At 43.6% G+C, this 13,832-nt stretch overlaps 1 protein-coding gene across 1 annotated transcript; it reads right to left on the reverse strand.

Moving 5' to 3' along the window:
- Positions 1-883: 883 nt before the first annotated feature.
- On the reverse strand, positions 884-13,699 carry Acot13 (acyl-CoA thioesterase 13). The gene is made up of 3 exons (XM_021641387.2): positions 13,417-13,699; positions 3,357-3,541; positions 884-1,130 (listed from the first exon to the last, which is right to left on the reverse strand). Exons 1-3 carry the CDS (start codon positions 13,495-13,497, stop codon positions 974-976), a joined length of 423 nt encoding a protein of 140 aa, XP_021497062.1. The 5' UTR covers positions 13,498-13,699; the 3' UTR covers positions 884-973.
- Between the last annotated feature and the right edge of the window lie 133 nt (positions 13,700-13,832).

Below are 13,832 nucleotides of genomic sequence, written 5' to 3' on the forward strand. Positions count from 1 at the left end.
AGACATAACTAAATGAGCAGAGAAAGCTATTTAGGCCATTTCTAGGATCAGGAGCTTTGCTCAAAATTTTAGGCTGTCAAAGGTTCTTTAATGTCCTACTATGACTGGTTTATCCACCTGGAAGTTTGATAATCCTGTCTCATAAAGGAAGTGGAAATGGGGCACAGCATTTACTAAAGTGTTGTTGTTAGTATTGAGATGCCTGTGTCTCCTAAACTCTTAGGCCTTCAGGTAATGGTTTTTGGAGGTGAAATCTGGGCGGTCCTCTGTGCTAACCTCATTTGCCCTTTGTCATGTGAAGAAGGCACTTTGTGAACTAAAAAGTGGTCCCACCAAAAACTACACTGGAAACTGACCTGCAGGCCATTTCTTTGAGTTTATATGATGGCCAGCCTGGAGTATTAACTGATATCTAGCAACTTACCTTTGTCCTTAATACTAGACTTCAGTTTTAGACTTCTAACTTCTTTGCTTTACCTGTTATGAAAAACACTGAAAAACAACCTAGCCAGGCGCACAGGTAACACCTGCCCATAATCCCTGCATTCAGGAGGCTGAGACAGAAGATTGTGAGTTCAAGACCATCATGGTGCTACAAAGCCAGACTCAAGCACCAAAACATTGAGCCAAGAACTCCCTCATCCAATTATCTGACTGACTTAAGATGTTTCAAAAGAAAAAAAGACACTCCCTCCTGGGCATAGTGGGACATGCCTTTAGTCCCAGCACTCAGACAAAGGAAGGCAGGTCTCGAGGCCAGCCTGGTCTATACAGTGAGTTCCAGAACATCTAGAGACCCTACCTCAGAAGAAAAAATTAGGGACAGGCCCAGCCAACATTTGGTTTCTTAGGGTTCTCCCCCAAAATGGAAATACTTCCTTAGTTCTGATTTTGATAATTTATTTCAGAAAGTTGCTCATAAATCACACTCTTAGGGCATTGTTGGGCTTCTTCAGGTCACCCTGCTATTTCTTCAGTTTCCCAGGTGTTTTGTGTGTCTGCCTTGTGCTATTAACTTTCCCGTGGACTTGTTGGTCAGATCCACTGAGGCAAATGCAAGTGTTCTTCCTTGCTTCAGAATATGTGCTGTGATCAGTATTTCTTCTCCTATTTTAGCAGGTGACATGTACCTTGAAAGAAAACAGGTTTAAACATAGTTAGTGGTAATTGTTGAAAGACTGTGATAAACTCCTCCCAGCTTTCCTGGGTAACTAGACTACTACTAGCAAGCTTTTAGGACCAAATTCAAATGGCTGGTCTGCATGCCGCCCTACCTGATCCATCCTTCATTTATCCATGTGCTTCTTTTCACAACAATGGGATCTCCTTGCCTTTTTGTTTCATATTTATTTGAAACCACTGACTACCTCTAGCTTTCACGTAATCTGCTTAGCTTCCTAAGTGAAGTAGATGGGTGTCTATAACTCAACAGACTTTATGCAACTTCAAAAGGTATAAGAATGACAAAGAGTGGTCTGGAGAGATAGCCCAGCAGTTAAGAGGACTGGCTGCTCTAGAAGACCCAGCATATAGCACCCCACAACTCCCTGTAACTCCAGTTCCAGGGGATCTGGTGAGTCTTCCAGTCTCTGGCTCCTGTATGTATGTGGTGCACATACATGCAGTCTGATACATACACACACACACAAAAAAAACCAAAGTGAAATGAATATGCAGCTTTTAGCCATCTAGGTAATGAACTGCATATAGAACTGTCTCTCTGCCCATGAGGATTGGTGTAGATACACCTGTCTATACTAAATCCATAAATGCTCAGGTCTCTTATATAAACTAAACATGCAAGTCAAGATCCACTTCACAAACAATTGCATGGTTTTTTAGACTTTTACATTTGCATTTATTTCATATGTGCTTGTGAAGGCCAGCAGAAAACCTGAGTCAGTTTTCTCCTACTGTGTGAGTTCCAGGGATCAGCCTCAAGTCAGCAGGTATGGCAGCAAGTGCTCTTACCTGGTGAAAAGCTCCCTGGCCCTAAGTTGTTTCTGATGCTCACCATCTCTCCAGGCCCCTTTCTTACTTTAATTACACATGTACCTCTGTGTGGATATATACGTATCAGTGGCCAAGGAGCCCAGAGGTGTCGGGTCTCTCTGGACTGGAGTTGCAGGCCGTCTGCTTGGTGTGGGTGCTGGGAACTAAACTCAGGTCCTCTTCCACACCGTTAACCTCTTAACCGCTGAGCTCTCTCCAGCCTTTCTGTCCATTTAAAACAGAGTCCTCATGTAAAAATAGTCATCAGCTGTGCCTGTTCACCAGACAAGGCAGAATAAGCACCACTGGACTATGGCTAATGGATGTAAACAGTCTGTTTTCTGTCAGTCTTGCCGTTTATATTTTGTCCTGTGATTTGCTTACCGAACACACAATTTATTCCCAGGCTTAAGAGAAACTGACTGGGTTCCAGGGGGTTTTGTTGTTCGTTGTTGTTGTTTTATGAAACTGGGTCTTGCTTTGTAGCCTAGGCTAACCTTGAGCCTCTTGCCCAGGTTCAGAGATTACAGACATGAGCCACCATGCCTAGCTTTAGAACTCAAGTTTCCATTTTGGAAAAGTGCTTTCTACAGGCATCTCACAACAGCGACAGGCTGAGGTCTAAGGCACACACTGTTCCCGAACGTGTCATAGATAGTAGTAGTCATAGAGATTTCGGGGTCCCTTCCTGGCACCTGTGCTCACCTTGTTGCAAGATGTGGGAAATTGTCAACTTTTCTCCAAATGTCATTCACATTTTTTTTTTTTTTTTTTTTGGTTCAGGGTAGGAGTGGGAAACGGTTTCCTATAGCTGAGGCTGGCTTTGAAATCTTCTGATCTCCAGTCTTGGGATTACGCCACCACAGTGGGCTAATTAGTGGTACTTTTATGTTTTGATTTTGTTTTTGTTTTGTTCGGAAACCAATCAGCCTGGATGGAACTCATAGAGGTTCACCTGCCTCTGCCTCCCATTGCTGGGAGTCAAGGTGCGTCCTACCACACCTGGCACAAGTTACATTTTTGTTTCTTGAGATAGGATTTATCTGTGTAGCCTTGGCTATCCTGGAACTTGCTTTGTAGACCAGGCTAACCTTGAACTCAGAGCTCTGCCCACCTTTGCTGGGATCAAGGGAATTCTCCACCATGCCCTACCTGGTTTACAAGTGATAGTTTTAAGGACTATATGGAAGTTATAAATCATGAGCTTAAACAACTGCAAACGGAAGATAACTGAAAATAAAAAGGCACACCTGTCCCCAAAATGTACAGATTTTTGCCATTATCCCCTGAGCAATACAGTATAAGTTATTTGAAATGAGTATCCGCTTTTGAAAAGTCATCCGGAATGGCATCTGGATACGTACGTTATGTTCAAGTCAACACTAACTCCAGGTGCCCCTCTTTCTGTGCACATTAGAGCCATGGTTGATATGCAGTCTATCAAGGTTGCGGTCAAGCCTCCATGCAGAGTACCCATCTTGTTAGTATGCTGTTCTTCCACTTTCATTTCACAAATTACTTTTTCAGGGGCAGCAGAGACAACTGACACCTAAATATTACATGTGAAAAAAAAAGGAAAAAAATTTGAACATTAATTCTGTGGTATCAGAATAGCTCAAAATACAAACAGCACAGCAAGAACAATCTTTTTTTTTTTTTTCCAAGACATGGTTTCTCTGTGTCTGTCCTGGAACTCATTCTATAGACCAGCCTAGCCTTGGACTCACAGAGATTGCCTGCCTCTGTCTCCTGAGTGCTGGGATTAAAGATGTGCACCACCACTACCGATTTGCAAGAACAATCTTGAAGGTGGAAGCTTGGCACCACACCTCTAATTCCAGCATGTGGGGTACAGAGGGAGGATTTACTAATTCAAGATGCCAGGGCTGCAACAGTGAGACCTTGCCAGGCAGTGGTAGCACATGCCTTTAATCCTAGCACTCAGGAGGCAGAGGCAGGTGGCTCTCTGTGAGTTCAAGGCCAGCCGGGGCTACAGAGTTCCAGGACAGCCAAAATTTACAGACAGAGAAAACCTGTCTCAAAAAAACAGAAACAAACCCAAAAATAGATCTTTACAAGTAAGTATCTTATTTTAAATTATTGCTATATGTATGTATGTCTGTAAGTATGTACACATGGCATGTAGGTTCTGAGCCCAATATAGGGTAGAAGATGTCCTGGAGATAGAGTTACAAATACTTGTAAGCCAGCTATCCAACCTGGGTGCTAGAAACCAAACTCAGCGCTGCAGCAAGAGTCGCATGTGGTTGTAAGAGCCGTCTCTCCAGCACCCCTAGTGAGATTTTTGTCCTTACTTAAAATTAAAAAAGAAAAAAAAAGTGATTGGGTATTTTGCCTGCATGTATGTCCAGCTCTGGGATACTGTCAAAGAAAGTCATTTGAGGAAAGAGAATCTTCCTGAGAAAGGCAGACTCAGAAATCCAGGTGACCTGACAAGCTACTGGTAGAAATCAGCCATTGTACAAATTGTTTTTATTTCTATTCACGTATTGCTTCAAATTAGAACAGCTTCATCTTCTAGCTTAACCTCCGACAGAGTCCGATTTCCAGAGTAAAGTGTGACAGGAGTGTGCCCTCAGATTCCTGCCTGCAACAGCTGGAGCTTTAAGTCTGGGTTCACGGCCTGGGAAAACTTGCATGCAGCTGGAGTCGGTGTGCCAGGGCTACCAGTTGGTTTTAGAGATGAGGGTGGGGGAGGAATGTTCAGGAAAAACTGTGTTTTTGGTACTCATCTTGCAGAGTTCATATCATTAGGCTGAGAGACGGCTCAGCAATTAAGAACACTTGGATACTCTTGGCAAGAGGACCCAAGTTTCATTCCTGGCACCCACGAAACAGCTCACAAGAGCCTGCAACTCTAGTTTCAGAAGAGTTCTCTGGCCTCCATGGCACCTCACAGGAAAATACATACATAAGCTCCAAATAAATTTAAAAAAAAATTCAGAGAGTTGTATGTTCCAGAATTTCCTGTTGTCTTCTCTAATATTTCAATTTTAGTTTTGTGATTGAGTGTCTTATGTGGGTCTGTGCGTCGTGAGTATGGTTGGTGCTCACGGAAGTCAGAAAAAGTCAGAATCCCTGCAACTGGGGTTATGGATGGTTGTGAGTCCCCATGGTGTTGGGAACTAAACTGGGTCCTCAGGAAGAGCAAATGCTCTTAATGGCTGGGCCCTCCTAAGATCTTTTTGAATATTTGTCTTGAGACAGGGCCTCACTATGGAATCCTGGCTGGCCTTGAATTCACCATCCTCTTGCCTCCGCCTCCTGAATATTAGGATCACAGGTCTGTATCACCAGGCCTGGTTCTTTGGACCTTTTCCATCAACCAACTTCCACAAACTCTCATCTCCTAATTACCTATAAAAGGTTTACACCAGGTGTTTTCTAGTTTTTATACAAGGGGAGGAATTAATGAATAGTTCAAAACAGCTTAAAAACAAAAACAAAAAAACAAGCTGGGAGACATTCAGCCATGCTAGAACTGGTAAGCTTAAATCAGAAACCCATTTAAACAGAAAAATAGAAGTGGAATAGAATCTAACAAATCTAGCAAAGTTAAATTACTGTTTGAAGGCCCCACCACATTTCTAAAGTACAATGAAGAATATTCCATGGAAGATACAAACATGGGGAGTCAGCGTCCCTTCTGAAGTACTTTCAGAGGTCTGTCCCCGGTGGCAGGCGCGGTTTGTTTCCCTTCGCCATTTCCTGCTGTGGGGGTTGCAGGTGTGTGGCACCATGAGGAGGCTTTCTTCCCTCCCTCGCTCTTTCCTCATATCACAGATTCGCTTGCAAGCAGTTCATGCACTGTGAACACCTTGTATTAACATATTTCACTGTCTTGAGGCCTTCTTTTTTTTTTCTTCCAGGCCAAATTTATAATGACCTCTAATTTCCTTCTGAGCTTCCTGCCTCTGCCTTCTGAGTGCTGAGATTACAGCTGTGCTCCTGATGCCCAGCTCATACAGTACTGCGGACTAAACCCAGGGTTTTGTGCATGCAAGGCATGCATTCTACCAATTGAGCTGTAAATAAATCCTTGGCACCCCGTATTCTCCTTTTAAGGCTCTTGCTAAGAGCTATAAAATCTTCCATCTCTTTACTGTGAATTTTTTTAGGGGTTCTTTTCTGCAGTCTTCATCTCTTATTTCTTCAACTATGTATTCACTGGACTGCAGGAAAATTTCACCTCCAATATTAAACTCACGGGACCTCTATAATACATGTGTCTTGACAAAAATGTCACTAAATGATGCATAACTGCCATATGCTATGCAGATACCTTCTGTCTTGCTGATACATTCAGTGGTTCATTTTAGGGCCATTTCATATATGACAGGCCTGAGACTTTGCTGTCGGTCTGCCATCTCCATGAACCCCCCCATCACTAATATTTGAAATGTTGAGACAGGGTGAACCTCCTTCCCGCCCACCCCCCCTTCTACCTTGTGAGTGCTGGGGTTATAGGCACACTCTACTATGTGTGACATAAAATTAGGGGATATGTAGCAGCCTTGAGGCTTCTGAGTCACAGCTACAGCTTTAGTGCTTCTACTGGTTTTTATCCTACAAAAGGCCACGAGGAGGAATGTAACAATAGTCCCCTGAAACAACATAAGCCACCTCAAACACTGCTGTGTTTTACACAACAGGCAAATCAATAGGGAGAACAACAAAAAGTCAGAGCGGCCTGTTTGTAGCAATAAACGGTCCGGCCACAAGGTGTCCTCACAAACCAATAGTGCGTAGCAGGGAGGCCCAGAATGTAGCCCAGGGCCTTCTTATGCATGCTACGTAAGTATTCTATCACTGAGCCACAGCCAACATAAGTCTTTAAAGCAAGGATAGACAGAGCAAAGGAAGGAGTTGCATTTTTGTTTAGGTATCAGGTCTCAAGTAGTCAGAGCTGAGGATGGCCTTGAACTCTTGACCCTCTTTGTCTACCTCCCTCCAAATGTGCCAGCACCTTAGATACATGAGTGTTTTTAGAGAGCTCAGTCTGAAGTCAGGTACATAAAACAGCAGCGGAGGCGGCTACTGTTGACAGAATTAATGTAGGTTTGCCTCCACACCTCCCTCCTTTTTGTTCTTTTAGAGGAGGTCTTAATGTGTAGCTCAGGCTGCCTTCAAAGTCAAGATCATCTTTTCAGCCTCCCGAGCGCGTTGAGATCACAGGTGTGTGCCACCCTGACCAGTTCCATACAGGTTTCTTGAAGTGGATACTTTTAAAGTACAGTTAGCTTTTATATCCTTGTTTTACTATAACTCACTTTCAAAGCCATGTTCTTATAAGGAGGGATTAGGAAAGGATTATAGGAAAATGATACCTGAAATTCTTATACAGGTCAGTTAGGAAAGATAGGAAAAAAACAGACAGGTCAAGAAACATGAGAGCCACGTGGACGCCAAAAGTTCTCCGAGGCTTGCTTATTTTGTTTGTTTGTTTCATTATTTATTTATTTTTATTAATTTATTCACTTTGTATCCCAGCTGTAGCCCCCACCCTCCTCCCCTGCCAATCCTGTCCTCCCTCCTTCTTCTCCTCCCCTGCCCTGCCCCCAATCCACTGACAGGGGAGGTCCTCCTCCCCCTCCATCTGACCCTAGGTCTCATCAGGACTGTCTGCATTGTCTTCCTCTGTGGCCTGGTAAGGCTGCTCCCTCTGCCTCAGGGGGAGGTGATCAAAGGAGGCTCCGTGTTTTTAAAGTTCTATTTTCCCATTTGATTGTGTGCATGTGCCAGGGGGCTTGTGGACAGAGAGGACACTTGCAGGCTGGTTTTGTTTTTCTACTACATATTCTCCTCACTGCTGAGCCGCCTTGCCCATTCCTCCTTGCCCACTCTGCCTTGCCCACTTCCCTTCTGCCTTTAATCCCAGAACTCAGGAGGGATCTCTGTAGTTCCAGGCCGGCCTGGTCTACAAAGTGAGTTTCAGGCAGGCCAAGGGTACACTGAGAAACCTTGTCTCTAAGAAGCAGAAAAAAAAAAAAAAGAAAGAAAAAAGTTCCCTTTGATTCTGGAACTTTGATTTGGCTAAGATGACAAAAAAGCAAGGTGAATGCCGTTTTCTACTATAGAATTTAGTTTTATTAATTTTAAGACAGGGTTTTGATATTTGCTTGCCTTTAGATAGGTTTTTATTATGTAGTCCGAGCTGCACCGGGCTTGTAACAGAGCCCCTGCCTCAGCTTGGCGCCTGTCTATTCCATTCCCAATTTTCCAGGAGTTGAATGACTTCAGTAGGCTGGCATGAACTCAGCCATCTCCGACACACTGAACTCCTCAGGTATCAAAAACATTGTTTTAGCTGGGCTTTGATGTGAATACCATTAATCCCAGCACATTAATCTCAGGAGGTTGAGGCAGGTAGAATTGTGAGTTTATGGCCAGCTTCGGCTATACAATAAGACCCCTGTCTCCAAAAAAAAAAAAAAGAGAGAAAGAGAGAGAAGAAAGAAGCACACACAATCTTCTGTTCCTTTCTATGTGGCCTTCAATGTGTTGTCTCTTGCCAGCACCTTATACATTCATGTGGGTTCAATACATAGGATTCACACTCTCCCATCATTTTGACCCTTCTCCATCTAACCTCAAATGCTATTACAAATAGCCATGTTCCAGATGACAAGCACAGTCCTCTTTCTTCATTTACTTTCCCAGTGATCCAATGAATAACACCAATGCTTGATTCACTAACTTAAAAAAAAAATTAGTAAATATTCTGGACACGGTAACTCACTCATAATCCTAGTGTTTGGAGGTAGAGGCAGGAGGATCAAGAGTTCAAAGTCATCCCCAGCTACACAAGCACTAAGCCAGGGCTACACTGGATCTTGTCACAAAAAAAATCAAGTACAGGGCTGGAGAGATGGCTCAGCTGTTAAGAATATATATTGTTTTTCCAGGGACTCCAGTACCCTTTTCTGGCTTCCATAGGCACCTGCACTCACAAGTACACACTCATGCACAGACACACATAGTCTGTGTAGTTACAAAATAAAAATCCCTGAAACTTAAATAAAGGATTACTTGTCTTATGACAACAGAGACTTAGGAAGTCTCTAGTGTCACATTAAAATAACCAGAGAGGACGCTTTTTAAAAATAATATACCAAGTGGACCAGGGGGTGACATACCAGTTAACAAAAGGTAACTTAAGGATTTATTTATTTGTTTGCACTGGAATTGAACCCAGGGCCTCATGTGTGCACTTCACTACTGCCTTCCACGACCCCTCCCCAACGTCCTTAGAGACTCAGGGCGAAGCTATCTTCTCCTATGTGCCAACATCTGAGATGTCTTATGGTGGACAAACGACTCCAAGTTCAGGGCAAGGACACAGTGTATATTTAGAAAGAACAGGGTAGCAGTTTAACTAGCCTGTATGCACGGCACGTATTTAATTAACATAACTGTGTAAGTCAAGATTCTATTCTTCCACGGAAGCCTTGACACCTGTGGACCGGGTAATGCTTTGTGATGGGGGCACTGGGGTGCAAAGCTGTGCACTGGAGATTATTGATCTGCACCCCTAGTCTCTACTCATTAGATGCCAGAACATCTCTCTCCTATTTTTATTAAAACTATGATTTTAAAAGTCTCTAAAGTGTCTTCCCCACATAACAGAATGTATAAGGACAGCACACAAACTGGATTCAATGGGTTATTAAAAAAAAAAAAAAGGCAGCAGGGTGTGGTGGAGCACCCCTGTAATCCCAGCACTCAGGGAGCAAAGGCAGGCAGATCTCTGTGAGTTTGGGCCAGCCTGGTTTACAAAACTGGTCCAGGACAGCCAAAGCTACACAGAGAAGTCCTGTCTTGAAAAACCAAAACAAAACAAAAAACGAAAAGGAAAAAAACAACCAAACAAAAAGGGAGCAACAAACTGGGAGGTGCCAGGAAGTGGATCTGGGAGAAGTTGTGGGAGAACTAAAGAGTGAATAATATCAAAATACTTGTATGTATAGATGAAGCTCTCAAAGAATAATCAATGTGCAAAAGAAAGTTTTCAGAAACACTGATTTTTAGAATAAAGTAGTGCTCAGTTCTAGAACTGAAAAGGCCAACTAGAAGCTGGGCATGATGGCATATACCTGTAATCCCAGCACTCTCGGAGGGCAGAGGCAGACAGATCACTGTGAGTTCTAGGCCAGCCTGGTCTACAAAGCAAGTCCTGGACAGCCAAGGGTACATAGAGAAACCCTGCCTCCAAATAAATAAATAAATAAATAAATAAAATGAAGTGAAATTTAGAAAAAGAAAAGGCCAACTAGAATCTATGAATTTCTGTAACTTGGGTAGGTGGGTAGGTCTGGCAACCAAAGGAAGAAGCCAGAGAAGGCTCAAGGAAATATCCAAGCCTAAACCTGGCACGATGGTGCACACCTGTGATCCCAGCACCCAGGGAGGCAGAGGCTGGTGGATCTCTGTTGAGTTCAAGGCCATACTGGTCTACAAAAGGAGTCCAGGACAGCTAAGGCTACACAAAGAAACCCTGTTATACACACGCACACACACACACACACACACACGCGTGCACACACAAAGAAAATAAAGAGAGAGAAAGGAAGAAAAAAAATACCGAAGCCTAGGAGACACTGCTGGCCCTGCTGAGGGCTCCTGCTTTCCGTGGGAGCCTTGGACTTTATAAGCACTTAAGGGTATTGCTGCAGTACTCTTCATATGCAAATGTCCCTTTAAAGAGGGTATTTGAGTAAAGTACACCAATCTACAAAATGGAATAGCCTTTTTCAAAGAAAAGGCCTAGGAGTTCCATCCTACAGCTGCCTGGAAGACCTTTTCCAGGCTCTGCTATGAATCCGTTGTGACACTCAGGTTCCTTCACTACTGTGGTAGTGCAAACTGTATGCCCTCCAGACTGGATTTCCAAAGCTGCCTAACAATTAGAGAATTTATAATGAAGAAAAATTTGAAAGAGTCCACTTTGGAAGCAAACACAACTTGCAGGGCTGGAGGGAGGACATTTTTATGCTGGCTGGGCTGCCTCTACAAGGATGGCTCCTCGGGGACACAGTAATATTGAATTCCCGCTCCTGCTGGGGTGGGCTTTTCAGTGATCAAGTTGCCTTTGAGTCATCTGCGCTCTGACATGCTCACCAGTTAGTTCACTATGTTAGCATGGCTACTGTTGGTACCCTACCTGGGGTGGGCAGATGTTTGTTCGCCTCTCCCAGGGGAAAGTCACACAACAGGAAAACATGTATCCTGTAGACATAATTTCTTCTCATCTTTTTGAGACAAGGTCTCACGTAATTCAAGTTGGCCCTGAACTAGGTATGATGTTGAATGACTTTGGATTTCTGACTTTTCTGTCTCCACCTCCTGAATGCTGCTGGGATTTTGGGTTTGTACTATCACACCTGGTTTTATGTGACACTAGAGATGTATGTAACCCAGGGCTTTGTGCATGCTACCAACTGAGCTACACGAGAACATGAAATTTGAAAGTAAAGTGTTAAGTGTTTTGTTTTGTATTGTTTTATGGGACCGATGCAGTTAGACTCAATCAGGATATCAAAAGTTCTTGCAAAGTTATTAAGTTTAACAATCTTTCACGAATCGTTAATAGAAATTCATTGGGTGTGATGGTATATATCACATGAGTAATTCCAGCATTCAGGAGGCAGAGGCAAGGAGGGTGAATGCAAGTTTTGTTTTGTTTTTTTGAGATAGCCAGGATCCTGTCTCAAAAAATAAAAAAAGAAACCATAAAAACCACACATACACAAACCACTACACACAAATATATACTTTAGTCTTAGCTTCTCTGCCCACATAAAACATAATCTCTTATTTGCTATAAGTCAAGTTACCAACCACACAACGACTATTATTGAATTATCAACCTGTATAGCTTAACAGCCATTAGCTGCTACCTGTAAGTACTGAGCCCATGGAACATGGCCAGCATCTGATAAATGTGAAACTTCCATAGATTAGCTATTTAAAAATCAACGTTCAAAAGTAAGTTAACTGGTTTTTTTTTGGCGGGGGTGGGGGGAAAGTAGAGATTTGGTTACGTAACTGGCTTACAAACTCCCCTGCATCAGTCCCCCTTATGCTGGAATTATAGGCAAGTACCACCAAACTGGACTAAGGTATGAGAATTCTAACTGGTTTCCCAAAGGCAATGAAACCAGTGTCAAAATTATCTCACACAAAATAGTCAGACATGGTGGCACACACTGTTTACCCTAGCACTTAAGAAGCAGAGGCAGAGGAATCTCTGTGAGTCCAGGCCAAACTGGTCTACAAATCAAGTTCCAGGACAACTAGGACTACATAGAGAGACCTTGTTTAAATAGAAAAAGAAAACAAAAAATATATTACAAAATATTGTAACACACAAAAGGATGATAAAAGCATAGGGAGGAAATGGCTATAGATCTCACCCATGGAAGGCCTGCAAGCATTATATCCCAATTCTCCAAAGATATTTTAAGAATTCAAGTTTCCTCTTAGACCAAAAAGTCTTTTTTATTATCTTTCCAAAAGTCACTGTCAAACAATGTCCTTGGATTTTAAATGTTTTCTATTTGAAAACACTAAATACATTTGCCTATGTGTTATTTCCTACTTTTGACAAAAGGCCTGACACTTTATGTACCTAGTTTAAAAACCTGAGAGGGAGGTGTTCAAGGAGAAAGATTTCAAAAGCCTGCAGTTGATCAATAGTTAAATTTCATGTCAACATTCTTTCTAAATTTCCAAGTATTCTTTCCTAACCAGAAAAACAGACATGCAGGCATCAAAACATTTTTAAAATAGTCTGCAAGTTCTCAGGTTAAGTGTCTTTCCATTCTGACAATAGCACACACTTGACTCCTGCTACGGATGCTTATCAAGGAATGCTTTCTATAAGACACAATGGCTTCCTATAAAGTCTGGAAAGTAGTATTTAGGTTAGTTCATGTGATTGGCAAGGGCCAGACTGGTCCTGGCTAACTGTAGCATTCGGGGCCAGCCTGGGCTACAGGAGTTCTCAGCCAAGCTTTGTTACAGAGTAAGATCGGCCTCAAGACCAAGAAACAAGGGACAAGCTGTCCCTCCTTCACTCCTGTACTTGAAACGTACTTGGCTTTCATATCTCACAAGAAGCAATTCCTATATACTAGTCCTGAAGTCTCTAGTGCCCCTTAAACGGTGCACAGACGTTTTTTCTCGGCGCATTCCAACAGTTTGCTGGTTAAAAGACCAAACCTGCCCCTACCGGAGACAGTCACGTTTATTTACGTTTAGATGAGAATCCACGCACTCCCCCCTGCGTTTGAGAGGCCGCCTGGGTTGCGCTTACAAGAGAACTCTACCAAACAAATACACGGAATCTAACTCAGGTGTTTTATTGGGTTCGTCCCCCTTCACCAGAGGCTTCGCCTACAATACCTTGTCCAAAACTGAGTCAAAACCGGGAACTTTGGACATGGCCTTCATTATCTCCCGTAGTTTCTGGATCATGCTGCTCATCGTGGATGCAACGCAAGAGTCTGGGCTCTGCGAGAAGGAAGCTAGGAGGAGCCGGTGGTGAAGGAGACGCAGAAGGTCAGAGCTGCAAGCCCAGCCCGTTTCGCGGCGCGCTCAGGACGAAGGGTCGCGCGCTCCCGCCGCCCGAGTCCTGTCAGCTCCGACACCACCACCCTTCCGCACCGGCCGCTGCTCAGCGCGCACGCGCAGGCTCCAGGCCCTGGCTCCTCCCCCTTCCCCTCGCCCCGCCCTCTTTCCCCAGTCCCGCCCCCGCGCTCGCCCCGCCTGAGGCGCAGGCCCCGCCCTCAGAGGGCGGCCTCCCCTCCGGAAGTTGATTC

The sequence above is a fragment of the Meriones unguiculatus genome, chromosome 19 (genome assembly GCF_030254825.1).
Source record: "Meriones unguiculatus strain TT.TT164.6M chromosome 19, Bangor_MerUng_6.1, whole genome shotgun sequence".
NCBI classification, from domain to species: Eukaryota; Metazoa; Chordata; class Mammalia; order Rodentia; family Muridae; genus Meriones; species Meriones unguiculatus.